Genomic DNA, 16,253 nt, shown 5'->3' with positions numbered 1-16,253 from the left:
TATTTGAGAGTGCTCGAGGTGATTCAATTGTGGCTTTCGCAAGGGAGTTGTATAAGCACTTAAAAAGAAAATTTGCAGTGTTTTGAGGAAAGGAGGGCAGGATATAATGCGCCTAGCTGAGTGGCTCTTGCACGGACACGACCTGCTGATTATGTTATAATCATTGTATGATTCTGGACACGGACTGGTAATCAACTCTCTCTGAGATACACGGACTGGTAACTGGAGCTTTCTGAGATACACAGACCAGTAACTGGCAGTCTCCAAGATACACAAAGTGGTAGCTGGCACTCTCCGAGATACATTGATTAATAATTAGAGCTCTTTGAGATATACGCCAATCCACAGCCACTGATAACTGGCAATCTCTTGAGGTACACATATTGATAACTGGCACCCTTGGGATACATGGACTGACAACGGGCTCTCTCTTGCAAATACAGTCTAATGACTGGCTGTCTCTGAGATACGATAAAAAGATGCGCAGCATTTGCTCCACAAAGATTTCACTATATATTCACCAACATTTAAAAAGTAAATCACTCTATATTGTCTTTAAATGCAGCGCTAGCCTTCAGAATGGAGGCTTTTGATTGTATTGTACTGTTCTGAATTTTACACCGCAATCTAAAGCTTGTTCGTCTCTTGCTTTAGGTACATCTGCAATATTGCAAACATAATGGGAGATGTCATGGAAACAAGTTATTCTTATGCTACCCAAACATACCAAAAAGAAGGGCTAAACAATTGCTCTTTAAGCACTAAGGTAGTAACTGTAACACCCTCCGAATCAGAAGTGCCTTTTCAAGTCATAGGGGATAGGGGAAGGATTCTTACCCCTGAAGAAGCAGAAAAACTCATAAAAGATCAGAGCTTATTGTCGGATTTTAAACAACAGAAGCTTGAAAGAGATGCACAGAAGAACTGGGATTTATTTTACAAAAGGAACAGCACCAACTTCTTCAAAGATAGACATTGGACAACCAGGGAGTTTGAAGAACTGAAAACGTGTAGAGAAGTAAGTGATGTGGGATACAGAAAACCCAAACCTGAGAGTTATAGAGCTGCTATTTCAGCAATAGGCAAGTCTAGTGAAAACCTGCAAAGACCATATTGGTTTTAAGAAAGGTATTTGGAATATAAATGTGGCCAGTCATTCCATATACCTCACCTTTATCACCTCCAAGAAGCTGCTCTGCTTGGTACCATTCCTGTCTGTCCCATTCTAGCCAACTCATCTGTTGCAATTTTGCCCCTGTCCCCCATTGTCATCTCCAGCATATGCCCCTATCATCTTCCCTTGTTTACATGCTACCACCAGAGACATTATCCACAGTCATGGGGCCAGTTTCGATATATATGCTACTGCCACCCAGCTTTACCTCTCTACCACCATTAATTCAATTGATGCCTTGTACCAGAATGCTTACCAAATAGTTAAGTGTAAATGAGCCTGCATTTTCTCAAATTGTACACAGAAAACTGAATCCATCTTATGGAGCTTCCGCCACAAAGTCTGCACCCTTGGCTGCAATCTCATTACCTTCCCAGCCCCTCACTTAAATGGTGCACAAGCTCATTGTTCTACCATTTTGTTATATTTGAAGCCCCATAGCCTACTCACCCCCAAGACTGCTTGCTCCCACCTCTAGAGCGTTGCCAGTCTCAGCCGCCTACTGCTGCTGCAAACCTCGACTATGCTTTTGTGACTCAAAGAGTTGACTCCTTAATGTTCCGCCCTAAGAAAGAACAACTCACCCAAAACTCCAATGTCCATATCCTCCTGCACTGAATTCCACTTGCAATCACTCCGTACTTGCTGACCTCTGCTAGTCCCTTATCTCTAACATACTGAATTCAGAATTCAAAACCTATTCTCAGCATTGCCCCGCCCTTCTATCCAACCTTGCATTCCACTTGATGCCCTTTGGTCTTCTGAATTAGGTCCCCAGTGCATCTCCCCATGTCGCTCATCCATTGCTGACAAACCCTTCAGCCTTACTGTCTGAACTTCCTCCTGAAGCCTCTTTACTTTCTACTTGTTACCCTGACCTGCCTCTCCTGGTTTTCTCTTTTAACACTGCTGGTCGTATCCACTTTTTCTTACTTGAAGCACTATGGATCATTTTACTGTATTAAGGTTCTATAAAATTGCAAATTATTCTTAATATTGTTTTTTTTTCTCTTTGAAGTTTCAGAATCAAAAACTGATTCTCTTGGAAGCTGGCTGTGGAGTTGGGAACTGTTTATTCCCTCTTTTACAGGATGATCTGAATGTCTTCATTTATGCATGTGACTTCTCTCCCCGAGCTGTAGAGTTTGTAAAGGTACATGAAACAATGTTAATTGTTTTTGACCATTTTCTTGATTTTTTTACACCTTGTGTTGAAATTCTTCAAGATGGAACAGATAGAAAATGTACACTAGAGATACTTTAATAAATTTGCACAGAAAATAAATGATACAGCCAGATTCTCAATGGCATTGATGTGAATGTAAGAACCTGGAATGAAAGAAAAAAAGCAAGAAAACATACTTTTACATAGCGCCTTGCATGACCTCAGGAAGTCAAAGCTCTTTACAGCCAATTAAGGACTTTTGAAGTTTAGTTGCTATTGTAATGAAAAACACAACAGCATAGCAGGATTCCACAGACAGCCCTGAAACAGAAGATACATAATTGATATTTAGTGATACAGGTCGAGTATCCTTCATGCGACATTGTTGGGACCGATTGTGTTTCAGTATTTAAATATTTTTGGTTTTCAGATGTGATATGCCTACTGTATATACGGTAGGCCTAAGCCTACTTACATTACAATAGCCTAAACCTAGACCAGCTATCATCTACAAATACCAGGTTGTTTCTCCATTTGCCAACTCTCGTACACCTTACTTCTTGTTAACGCTTATTACACCTGTAATATATTACATTGCTTTATTAACATGATTAAAAAATAATGAGCACTTACACAATAATTTGGGTGTTATCCACTCACAAAGGATGATGGATCCAAATGATGACTGCATTAATTAAACCTTGGTAAAGGAGTTCGTAAGAGAGGGGGAGGAGGGAAAGGGCTGAGGAGGCTGCCTTGAATAGTTCTTCCAGCTTCATCTGCCTCACCAACATTTTTGTTTTTGTTTAATAAATTTATTTTATTTTATACACCGACATTAGTTCTTGCTCACTTATAAATGCACGTTGTTCAAGTACATCTATCAACCCGTCACACAACTTAATATTGTCTATGGGCACTTTCTCTACTGTATTCACTATTGTCATCCTGTTTTTATCAAGTTGATCTTGACATAATACCATTTCTGCAACCACCTCATCAGTTAAAAGATTGCACAACGGGAGCATCGTGTCAATATTAAACACTTGCTCGATTTCCTAGGCCTCTAGTGTATTCACACATTCCAACAATGTACAGTTCGCATATGCTAGGAGCTGGTTTACTATTTTTTCTTCCTTGTTCACACGAAATCTTTCCACGTCGTCTTCAATATTATCGTCTTTAACGAACATTGTTGCAAGCCAAAGGTTCTGCCAACTGTTGGTCAAGGTGTCTTTATCAACAAGGCATCAGGCATTAACAGATGCGTAGATGGCATCCTTAACTGGAAATTCCTTCTGGAAGCCTTCAAGCCCCAGTCCCTGTTCACAGCACCAAGCATACTATTCAAAAAGGAGTCTTAAAGTGGTTGCGAAACCAATTAGAAAACATGTCCCTGGTTACCCAGGCTCCCTTATTGGCATAGTAGTGAATAGGTAATGTCCGAATACCCTTGAAGGACCTGGAACATTTGCTCTTCCCAATTATAGCCAATTTACATTTATGTGTGCAAGCCACATTGGCACAACCAAGGACCTTGGCATCCTTAACACCCATTGGTGCACTCTCCTCAGCCATTGCTAGCATTTTCTTAGCGACGTACTGCCAGTATAGACTTGTTTCATTAGCATCATTTGTTCAGGTGAAAGATTTTGGTCTGAAATTAGCATAGCAGACTCATCAGTAGAGTTTTCAGTGGTGTCATAGTCTGCAGAGGCTTTATCACCACAAACTTTCAAAAACTTGATAGCATGACACTTCTTGAATTTCTGTAACCAACCTGTCGTGTACTCAGATGCACCTTCAAGCCTCAGTTCTTCGTAAAAGATCTTGGCTTGTTGCATGATCAATGGGTCAGTCAGCGGAAGCCTTTTAATCCTGCACTGACAAATCCACTCCACTGTGACATGACCACGTTCATCGTTTTTCAACCTATGTAAAGTTTTTCTACTATTCATTAGCTTTTGTGAATCACTTTCAATATAAAATTTCAACAGTTGGTCTTTCTGCTTCTTTAAATCGTATATGGTGGTGGTACTCGCCCCATACCCCTCATTCAGTTGCCTCACAGATGCACCACGGTCAAGTTTTTGCAACAGCTCCAGTTTATTAGCAATCGATAGCGAATTTCCTTCCTTTTCCTTTTCTCATAAGGGTATCTGATGGTCTTTTTGACACTGGAATAAAAGCACTAAATAACCAAAAAAATCACAAGCTAAGGCAAACAAATAGATTTCCCACGCAAAAGGTCAGGTCCAGTTGGCGAGGTTGTGTTGGCTTGGGTCACAGACTTCCCATGCTAAAGGGCAGGTCAGGTTGATTAGGTTCGTGTCGGCTCAGGTCACAAGCTTCCCATGCGAAAGGTCGGTGAGGTTCATGTTGGCTCAGGCTAGGTTCTATTCAAAAAACTTTCAGTTTTTGGATGTGTTCGGAATTTGGATGTATGGATAAAGGATGGTCAACTGTGTTATGTACTTGTATTGCTCAGCTTAGCAGCTTCTTCAAATTTCCCAAATAATCCATCAGCTGTTTTAGACATCAATGGTTAAAGCTTAAAAAAACAATAACATAGTAAAGCTAATCATGCAATTGATGGGAGCATCCTGTACAGATTCCATCTTATCCATTCCTATGTTTGTTTCTTTTTTTAAAGCAAAACCGCTTGTATAAAGTTGAACGATGTAAGGTCTTTCAGTGTGATCTGACAAAAGACGATTTACTGGAGAATGTGCCAGCGGACTCCGTGGATGTTGTTACACTGATCTTCGTGCTCTCTGCCATTCATCCTGACAAGATGCAGCTGGCATTAGAAAATATCTATAAAGTTAGTATTTAATGGTACACGTGCTGCCATTGCATTCATAGTGGTGTAAATGGGCAACATTCAAAAGGATTTACAAACATACTAATTAGGAGCAGGAATAGGCCACCCGGCCCCTTGAGCCTGCTCCGCCATTCAATAAGGGCATAGCTGATCTGATTGTAAACTCAACTCCACATTCCCACCTACCCCATATAACCTTTCAGCCCCTTGCTTATCAAGAATCTATCTACCTCTGCTTTAAAAATATTCAAAGACTCTGCTTCCCCTGCCTTTTGAGGAAGAGAGTTCCAAAGACTCATGATCCTCTGAGACAAAAAAAATTCTCCATCTCTTTCTTAAATGGGTGGCCCCTTATTTTTAAACTGACCCACTAGTTCTAAATTCTCACACAAGAGGAAACGTCCTCGTCACATCCGCCTTATCAAGACCCCTCAGGTTCTTACATGTTTCACTCAAGTCGCCTCTTACTCTAAAAAAGCCTAGCAGATTTAAGCCCAGCCTGTCTAACCTTTCCTCATAAGACACCCCGCCCATTCCAGGTATTAATCTAATAAGCCTTCCAACGCATTTACCTCCTTCCTTAAATAAGGAGACAGTACTCCAGTACACAGTACTCCAGATGTGGTCTCACCAATACCCTATATAAGCTTAACCTCTTTACTTTTGTATTCAATTCACCTCTCAATAAACAATAATATGCTATTAGCTTTCTTAATTACAGCAACCTGGATACTAACCTTTTGCGATTCATGCAATAGGCCACTCAAATTCCGCTGAATCTCGGAGCTCCTCGATTTCTCACCATTTAGATAATATGCTTATTTTTTTATTTTTCCTGCCAAAATGGACAATTTCACATTTTCCCACATTACATTCCCATTTGCCAGACCTTTGCCCACTCACATACGCTATCTATGTCCCTTTGTAGCCTCCTTATATCCTCTTCACAATTTACTTTCCTACCTATCTTTGTGTCATCAGCAAATTTAGCAACCATACCTTCTGACAAATGTTTTTTGTCAAAGTGGTGAATTTGAAATTAAAGTAAATTATATATCTGTTGTACTGGTTATGTTACCTTTTCTCATTGTTGAACATTTTATAATTTAAACACAATTCAACATGATATCTGTGGGAGTTTTTAAGTGGGCTTTGAAGAACCCACTCATTTAGCACTGCTGTTATGGAATATCAAAAATTATAATTTCTCATAGATGTAGATGGAGAAAAATAAAAATTAGAAGAGACAATTGAACACTTTGTTTCTATAAATACAGTCTCACTTATAAAGGTTTTTGCATTTTGTATCTTAGCTCATTGTGTTTCCTTTTGTTAATTCGCTGAGAATGTGACCTACTAAGCTAATAAAAGTGAATTACTCCTGTAGGCCCACTTTGTTCATTTAGCAGTGCAGTGCATCATTGCGAAAGACCTATTAACTGTGACTTTGATTCTTGTGTGTCTGTGACAGATACTGAAACCTGGTGGATACATCTTATTTCGAGATTATGGACTATATGATCACACCATGCTCCGATTCAAAAGCGGCCACAAACTCGGACCTAATTTTTATGTTCGTCAAGATGGAACAAGATCTTTTTTCTTTTCTGATGGTGAGATTTGTTATTTAAAACATTTTTTGATACTTCCAAAAGACTACCAGCTGATTATGGTAGTTGTAAGTAGTACAGTACTTGCTTGCAAAATACTTGTTTATGTGAAGCTGTACTTGGACATTCCTTGAACATTTTTCTTTCTTGAAGTTGGTGACTCAAACTGGGGTACTGTCACTTGACCACCAGCAGGCCTCTGGTACAGGTGGCTCTTCATATGGGAGCATGCACAGTGGACCTTGGCATGTTATTTAACCTGAGGCATTACACCTAACTTGATCCTATTGAAACCAGACATACTTCCAGCAGGTGTTGCAGGTGTTATCAAAAACCTGCTTGGATAATAACAAAGTCACTGAGTGGTTACAATCATTCTTATTTCTTTGACAATATTTAATATATTTTATTATTTATAATTTACAATTCCTCTTCAGCATAAAAAGCAATGTACAAGCAGAGCAGATAGAAAATACTTATAGTTGAATGCTATTTCTCCTTAGCAAGCTAGATTTTTTTCCTTCTCACTCTTGATTGCTTTTTTTACTACACATTGTTTTGTATGGTAATCCATTCCTTAATTCTGAGTAAACTTCTTTTTGAACATGCTGTTTAAACAACTCTTATCAAAGACACAAATAACATCCTATGTGACTGTGACAAAGGTAAACAATGCCTCCTCATCCTCCTCAACCTGTCTGCAACGTTTGGCATGGTTGGCCACATCATCCTCCTCCAAAGCCTCTCCTCTGTCATCCAGCTGGGTGGAACTACTTGCACCTGGTTTCATTCCATTTTTATCCAACTAATTGTGCCAGAGAATCATTTGCAATGACTTTTCTTCCCCTTCCTATACCATTACTTCTGGTGACCCCAAAGGATATATCCTTGACCCCTCCTATTCTCATCTACGTGCTATCCCTTGGCAATATCGTCCAAAACACAAAGTTAATTTTCACATGTAAGCCGATGACACTCAGCCATACCTCACTACCACCTCTCTTGACTCCTTCAGTGTTTCTAAATGATCAAACTGAGCAGAACATTTCTCCATCTAAATCTTGGAAAAACTGACAAAATATTATCTTTGGCCCCCCACTCCAAACTTCATTCTGTGGCTACTGACTCCAACCCTTTCCCTGGGAACTGTTTGAGGTTTCTGACCACATATCCCTGCCATCTCTAAGACCACCTATTTCCATCTCTGTGTCATTGCTCAACTCCACCCCACCATAGCTCATCTGCTGCTGAAATCCTCATCTGTGCCTTTGTTACCTCTAGACTTGACTATTCCAATGCACTCCTAGCTGGCCTCCCACATCCTACCCTCTGTAAATCTGAGGTTATCCAAAACTCTGCTGCCTTTGACCAAGGTCCTCTTCACCCATTACCCCTACGCTCGCTCACCTACATTGACTCCTGGTTAAGCAGTGTCTCGATTTTAAAATTCTCATCCTTGTTTTCAATTCCCTCCATGACCTCACCCCTCCTTATCTCTTCCAGTCCCACAACCCTTTGAGATACCTGTAGTGCTCTGAATTTGGCCTCTTGAGCATCCCGATTTTAATTGCACTAACCTTGGTGGCTGTGCCTTCAGTTGCTAAGGCCCTAAGCATGGAATTCTCTTCCTAACCCTCTCCACCTCTCTCCCCTTCCTTTCCTCCTTTAAGGTGCTTCTTAAAACTACTTCTCTGATCAAGATTTTAGTCATTTGCTCTAATATCTCTTGTAGCTCAGTGTCAAATTTTGCTTTTTAACGCTCCTGTGAAGCATCTTGGGACTTTTTAATTATGTTAAAGGTGCTATTTAAAAACAGGGTGTTTTCGATGATGGTTATTTGATGAAATATGTGTCAGTGCCTTGATAGTTTAAAAAATCGTTTCACTGTCCTGTGTGGCTGGGTTAGATTCAGTCATGGCTTTCAAAAAGGAATCGGATAAGCACCGGAAGAGAAAAAATTGCAGGGCTACTAGGTAAGGGCATGGGAGTGGTACTAGCTGAAGTTACTGTTGCAGAGTGCCAGCATGGATACAGTGGGCTAAATGGTGGCCTCCTGTGCTGTAAACCATTCTACAGTTCTGTGATTCCTGAGCCATATTTACCATTTCATATACTACTTCTGTCGATAACTGAGGACATCTGAGACCCATTCGAGTCCAAATTCACCATGTATTTCTGCATGTTCGTTTTTTCATATGTAACAAATCACACACCAGAATCCCAATATCACACGTGACATCTAAAACCAGCCATTTTTGGGTTTTAAGGTGCTCTTATCAAAAGATCAAAGGGACGCCTGGAGATCTTTGCTCATCTCCCCTTGCATGGTTCCAATGTCTCGGGTAGTGGCTAGGCTACCAAATGTGGTTCTCTTATTGTTCATAGGCTAAGACACAAACACCTCCAGGAGAAAGCTATCAATTTACTATTCTTACATTCTAGTGAAAGTCAAGAATAGTTATCAGATCGATATCTTTTAGGGAATTGCACTTGGGTGATTTATTCCAATTCACCAAAGAAAATTTTAGAAAAGATTCCTATTTGGTTGTGTAATTTCCCTGTTTCTATCTTGCATTCTGAATCACTCTTTCTTATTCAGTAATTACCAATTCAATTCATTCATGAATTCTAAAGGGAACTTATTCTTCAATGCACCATTATGATGATATCTTTAAAGCATCGATCTAATGTTGGTACAAGTTGAAATTTTACTTAACCAAACTTCTTCTTGGAGTTTTTGTTCCTCAAAAATTCATGATACAATTAAATTCAGAATTAAATTTCAGCTTCTTGACTTCCAATTTTCTAAATAAGAGCCACAAAGGCATAAAAATGTTACCAAATTTTTATTTGCTCCTATGAATTAAAGATCAGTTAAAAGTGGCGGAAATCATTAGCAACACCACCATTAATTTTAAACCATGTGAAACAATTCTGTGGGACAATCCAATTATATGTCTTTAGATCATTACCAGGCTGCTCAATAGCTTTCTCCCATTTTCCCCCACATTTTATTGTAGTGTCAAAATGATTAAACAGTCAGAACTACCTCAAATCACGGAGTCCTTCACATTGGTCAAAAATTCAAAAAATCCAACTGTTTATGTGATAATTTCATATAATTTACAAAAAACAAAATGTCACGGTGGCTACACAAAAAGTTTGGTTTTCACAATTTAATAGGTTAACTAACATCAATAATTCCAAGTTAATTCAGACAAATATTTTACTAACTACATAATATAGATAAAATAGAATAGCACATGCTTACTGTAAATTTGGTCACCTTTCCTTTCCTTCGGGTGTCTTTCCAAATAAAAACATTGAATATAACTGAAGAATATATGAGCTTTTCACTAAAACAATGGGCCGTAACTACCAACTAGCGTCGGAAAGTGCTGGCCCGCAGGAATTAGGTAAGCACACTTACCTGGTCTTGACACTTCCATTTGCCGGAGCTGCTTGGGGCCTGTATTGAAAGACCCCTCGCAGGCGCCAGCAAAGTCTAGCTCCAGCGGATTCAAGGAGACTACACCCCCTTTTTGACGGCACTTGCTGCCCTAAAGTAGGTAAGTTTATAGTGCCAGGGAAATTGACAGGCCGGGGGAAGGTAAGTGTTTAAGGTAAGTGGATAGGATTTGGGGGGTGGTTCATGGGAGTTGGTTGGAGGTTCGGGGTGGGGGGGGTGCGTCCAAGGTCCAGGAGGATGTCGGAGGTCGGGGGGTATGGTGGGGTGTCTGGGGAGTGGGGGGTCGGAGGTCGGTTCAAACGGACTGTGACCCATGGAGCTCGCTGGTCTGGGGTGAATGGCCATCAAAACATCTGGCAAAGCAGTAATCCAATCAACAATTGGTCTTGACCAAATCTATCAAATCCCCCATGATAGATTTCCTTAGTCCTATCTTTAGATTAAAGCATTCCACTATGCCATTAGACCGCAGGCAGTAGGGAATGTAGAAATGTTAGTCCACACTGACCAGGCGTCACAGGTGTTGCAGCACTTTTGCTCTAAAATGTGAGCCATTATTTCTTGTTATCCTTTTTGGAAAACTCCATCAGGTAAAAATTTTGTCCCATTGTGGTAACAGCATTTTTATAGGCTGAGAAAGCTGTGATCCACCTGATAAATATATCAATAATGACTAAGGTGAGGATGGATGTTATCTTTTTTTAAATATTTTGGGGAATACGGTGGTATTCTGTAAAGAAGGCTGTGTGTGTGTCCATGGGTAATTAAACTGGGGGAAGGTTAGTAAAGACAACTTGTCTATGGGAACTGAGAGATGAAAGATAAAGGTGCTATATGCATGTATTTGTAATGAGAGGCTATGGTGAAGCTGGAAGTACAAGTAAATAGGTTGGGTTTTAAAATTTGCATTAGGTGATAGGTAAGGTCTTGACTTTTCAGCTGCCAAATTTCAAAGGGAGTTTAAGGGACTTTAACAACTTACAAAGGTTTCATAAATAAACAAGGGAAGGTTATTAAATTTTATTTGACCTGAAAGTGGAAGACATGAAAGATTTTTATATTTTGAAAAAGCTGAGTTCAAAGAGGTGCTTAGGACAATGGAGTCTAGGATGAAAGGGAAAAAAAGATACTTAAGGGTGATGTTTAGTTGTGTTGGTGTGGATATGTGGGGGAGATGTACTGAAAAAAGTTGTGAATTTGAAGCAGCCATCCAGTTTCAAGCCAGAAAAGTCTTTGTTCTCTGAAAGCAGACTGTTTCTGAACTTCCTTTGGATTTCCACCGCAGAGTGGAAGAATGAGAAGTCGTGTTGTATACTTTTTTAAAGCAGCAGCAGTTTTTGCTTTGGGTAATATTACTGGGTTTTTATGGTTAAAAATCTATAAGGGAGCTGTTGTCAAGTAGTTTACTTGTGTGTTCTGACCAAGTAGGTTTTCTTTGCGGAATGTTTCAACTGTAATTTTAATCTTGTGTGTTTAAATTTTTTCTTCCTGTTAATAAATCTTTTAATTTTAAAATCCTAAAAGTGTTATTGGGATTCTATGCTTGTGGGATCAATAGTTTTCCCCTCGTTTTCAAAATAAAAAAACAAGAAAGTTATGATCAGTAAGTCAAGTTTTCCTCTGGGATTTAGCTTGCTCAGCGAATAACATAGGCTGTGGTCATAACACTAAATTGATAGCACCCCCCCACTTTTTTTTTGCTGTGGGCAATGGACCCCTATAATTAAACTGTAATGTTCCCCATGAACCGTTATTTAGGTGGGAGAAACCCATTGGAACTTTTTGCTTTGCAGTAGCTAGATTTATTTGGGCATGAATGAAATGCAAGGCTAGGCGATGCTGACTATCCTGGAGCATCGTTACCCACCGGTAATAACTGCGTAACATATCCATAACCTGAAAAACGGATGCATGCTCCTCCGCCCCTTGCCATTTGATGTATTTACAGATTTGATGTATATTTTGAGATGGTGCGGTGTGACCCGTATTATCTTGGGACCATCCTTATAGTGCAAAAGCTTTTCATGTAGGACAAGTGACTCCTTATTTCATGCAAAGGAGGGAGCAGTTCCTTCCTGTAGTTTACTGTAAAGCCTCTTTGGTTATTACCACATTGGGATCATTATCCTGATAGGTTTTCAAATCAGGTATGGCCAGACTTGATCACACTGGTGCCAGTGTTTGTGAGGTGAGTGATTCCTATGGAGTCCCTTTTATTGCTGTTTCTCTAGCCAATTAATGAGCCACATTATTAATTAGTTATGTACGTGGACGCTCGAGCCTCTTTGGCTTTACATTGTTTCTAGCTTTTCACCAATTAGAAAGTATTCTGTTCTATACTTTAGGTCCAATGTGAATGATTTCACATTTGTCTACATTGAAATCCATTTGCCAGTTTTGTCCATTCACTTAATTTATTAATATCTTAGTAATTTTAAACATCAATCTACACTGCTTTTGTTGCTACTTATCTTTGTGTCATCGACAGACATAATGGCCTGTAATTTTTGTGCTCCCAGCATCAGATTTGGGGGGTACCCCAAAGAGGTGCTGGGGAATCCCTCTGGCAAGTTCCCAGGTAAGGGTTTGCACAGCAATTGTCCAGAAATGCAAACTTCCTCTGTACAAATGCGCTGTGCTGGGAACCATCTGAAAATGTGGTTTAAATCGCAAACTTTGGATGGTTCCGCCAGGGTTATAGCAATAATTACCCAGAAAAAGTTAGTATTAAAACCTCTTCTAACTTCGGAGTAACTATTGTAAAGACCCAGGCCGACCCCACTGGATTCTTCCCCTCCCCACCTCCACCCCCAACCTGGGACCCCCAACTCTGTCCTTGACCTCAGACCCCCAACCCTGACCTTAGATACCCCCCCGCCCCCCACCAACCTCACACCCACTCATTCCACCCCCCAGCACACACACACACACACACACACACACACACACCCCCCCCCCCCCCCACCGTGACCTCAGACCCCCGCCAGTCCCACGCCCCGACTTCAGACCCTCCCAGTCCCACGCCCCGACCTCAGACCCCCACCCCCCGGCCCCGAACTCAAACCCATTCTCCCCCCCATTCCCCCCGCCCCGACCTCAAATCCCCCGAGTCCCCCTGCCCCAACTCCCCTCCCCTCCTACCTTGGACACTTATCCTCCCCTGGCCTGTCAATTTCCCAGGCCCTTTAAACTTATTTGCTTTACGGCAGCAAGTGCTGTAAAAAAAAAAAGGGGCATGGTCTCCACGAATACGCTGGAGCTGCATTTTGCTGGGGCCTGTGAGGAGTCTTTCGATGTAAGCCCCAGGCAGCTCCAGCAATCGGAAGTGTCAACGTAATTTTCAAAACCAGGTAAGTAGGTATTTATTTCTTCTTATTTCTGCGGGCCAGCACTTTCCGACGCTAGTTAGAGGTTACAGCCCATTGTTCTGTAAATGTTTAAATTGATTTAAAATAATAGCACTCATCTTTAATTTAAACTGCATGAAACAACAAGAGTTTTTAAAACTCTAATTCAATTAAAACAAAGTGTTTCAAACAGTTCGAATTGATTTTCTACCAGATACCATCGCAACCGTAACTTCAAGGCTGAAGCTTATCTTTTATAAAGCAAACTATTTGGTGCTTTTCATAGTTGCTTATGTAAATTGGAGTCAAAATAACTACACCAGCATCTTTAACTTAAAGTAATTAAAACTTTTTCCCAATTCTGGGTGCACCATCTTAAATTTAATCCTTTTGTTACACATCATGTGTTCAGCCTCAGGGTTTTTATTAGCTGCTATTTTCACCATTGCCATTGCACAATTGACCTGGTCCATTTTCTTATTATTTTTCATTTACATTATGATGTTGTATTTCAGTGCAAATTCTTCCTCAGGATCATTGATGTTTCTTCTTTGAAAGGCCCTTCCTTACAATGTTTCTAGAGATTGTTGTTCACAAGAGGACTCCTTTATCACCGTTATCCAATTTTTCATTGTTTTTTTCCAGCTGTCCTGCATTTGGCACTCTCCTTGGACTCTGCCTTTATTGGAGGTGATCAGCCTCTATTACTTTTTCTCCCTTACAACAAACTCCTCTTTCTGTGATACCTGTAGAGGTTGATGACTAATATTAATACTGTGGTTTCCTGGTCACTCTTGCATTATTACACCATACAAGTTGCAAATTTTCTCAAAAAGTGCTGAGGTTTGGCTAATTAATCAGAAAAGCCATGAAAATGCAAGGCAGTTTCCTAAAATTGTCGTCTTGCTGTGGTTGATAGGAAAAATTCTCAGGGTCTACCATTCTAGTAGTTTATTTTTTCCAGCTGCCAATCTGTATCTTGTTTTCATGTTTTTGCTTTCAGGCAGAGCTGTTTATTATCCTGCCATTAACACTCACTCTGGACAATGCTTTGTTTTTTTACCACAACCATGATCACTCCCTTAGCCTCTTGTTCCTTAATATCTTTGTTATTTAATCTCTCCCGGCCCTCTAACCTATCCCAGACTTCCCTTTTGTTCTCCACACACATACGCACACACCCACACACCACCGCACCCCCCCCCCAATACTCTACCCCATCTTCAACAGCATAAAACCCATCAAATTTTACCTTCTTTCAGTTCTGAAGAAGAGTCATATTTGACTCAAAACATTAATTCTGTTTCTCTCTCCACAGATGCTGCCAGATCTGCTGAGTGTTTCCAACACTGTTTTATTTCAGATTTCCAGCATTTGCTGTATTTTGCTTTAACATTCCAGTAGGTTCGATGATCATCTATATGTGATATAAAATGAAATTAATCTATTATGTAGCAAAACATATATTTTATTGGGACAAGCATACAATAATAGATATATCTATTATCTCAGGAATTATTTATTTTTCTGTGATGGAGTTTGGAGGTTGCACCTCTGTAGAAGTTCATTCTAAAACCTTGTACTTATTTTGTATATTTTCACTCTAGAATACGTGACAAAGCTCCTGACGGCTGCTGGGTATGAGGTGCTGGTCAATGAATATGTGTTCCGTGAAACTGTTAATAAGAGAGAAGGTCTGTGTGTTCCAAGAGTTTTTCTTCAATGCAAGTTTAAGAAGCCAGAGAGAATACATTCATGTTGAAATGTTACTGCTGCTGTCTTGTTAAAGTATAATATTTTGACATTTCCCTCTAGAGCACCTTGCTGTGCATAGTACCCTGGCAGGGAAAACAGGCAGAGAAACCTACACCTGCCCATGTACCAACAGGATGACCAACAATCCTGGATTTTATGGGACCGTCCTTTAATTGAGGTTTGTCCCATGTCCTTGGCTGTATGTTGCCAGGATGATGTTTGTCCCGTTTTTCAGACCTTTAAATTTTGCGCACGCACAATACGCTTCTCTGCATTTGCACTGTTCCTGGCTGCACGATCTGACAGGTCTACCTGCAGCCCGCACCCCCACTACCCTGTTCTCACAGGTTCACCAGCAACTCCTGCCCACTCATGTGGTTCCCCCTGCTACAATGTCCCTTAATTTTTTCTTCCTGAGAGTTGGTCACCCTGTGTGCCTATGCTGCAGTGTAAATGGTGCCTTGGAAATCTGCAGTAGGAGTTGGGAATGATTTGGCTATCGTCAGCTGTGCTGCTGCCTGTATGAGGATTGCTGAGCAGAGGTTCAGTGTCTTCCCACACAGGTGCAGGAAAGTTGAAAGAGAGGAACTTCATGGCTGCTCCTGTGGGCTTCTTAACAGCTCACTCAGGGCAACACTGATTTGAAAATTTACGAGCAGATTATCTGCCAACATTTTCAGCTCGGCCTGAAGAGACCAGAACCAACAGGAATTAAAATGAAGAATTTCATAAACTTGGAATTTAGAAAAAATCACAAAATTATTGTACTCCATGAAGCCAGTTTGGAATTTTAGGAAGCTCTCCCTCTTCCCTCAACTACACTTTTATAAAGTGTGTCATATTGGAAGTTTTATAAAGTCTTCTGACATTTGCTACCATTTGTATTAATAAACTACCATTTTAAACAGA

General features: G+C 40.3%; 1 protein-coding gene across 3 annotated transcripts in view; it reads left to right on the top strand.

The window, feature by feature from the left end:
* mettl6 (methyltransferase 6, methylcytidine) overlaps window positions 1-16,253 on the top strand; it is a 19,610-nt gene extending 3,357 nt beyond the window's left edge. For all 3 annotated transcript variants that reach the window (XM_078539388.1, XM_078539389.1, XM_078539390.1), the window contains exons 2-6: window positions 655-1,018; window positions 2,193-2,327; window positions 4,993-5,163; window positions 6,635-6,776; window positions 15,197-16,253. In XM_078539388.1, the coding sequence (XP_078395514.1) occupies window positions 680-1,018; window positions 2,193-2,327; window positions 4,993-5,163; window positions 6,635-6,776; window positions 15,197-15,351 (942 nt within the window). In that variant the 5' untranslated portion in view covers window positions 655-679 and the 3' untranslated portion in view covers window positions 15,352-16,253. The remainder of the gene's footprint in view (window positions 1-654; window positions 1,019-2,192; window positions 2,328-4,992; window positions 5,164-6,634; window positions 6,777-15,196) is intronic.

This window comes from Cetorhinus maximus, chromosome 3 (genome assembly GCF_964194155.1).
Source record: "Cetorhinus maximus chromosome 3, sCetMax3.hap1.1, whole genome shotgun sequence".
NCBI lineage: Eukaryota > Metazoa > Chordata > Chondrichthyes > Lamniformes > Cetorhinidae > Cetorhinus > Cetorhinus maximus.
This window is presented reverse-complemented; position numbering and strand designations above follow the sequence as displayed.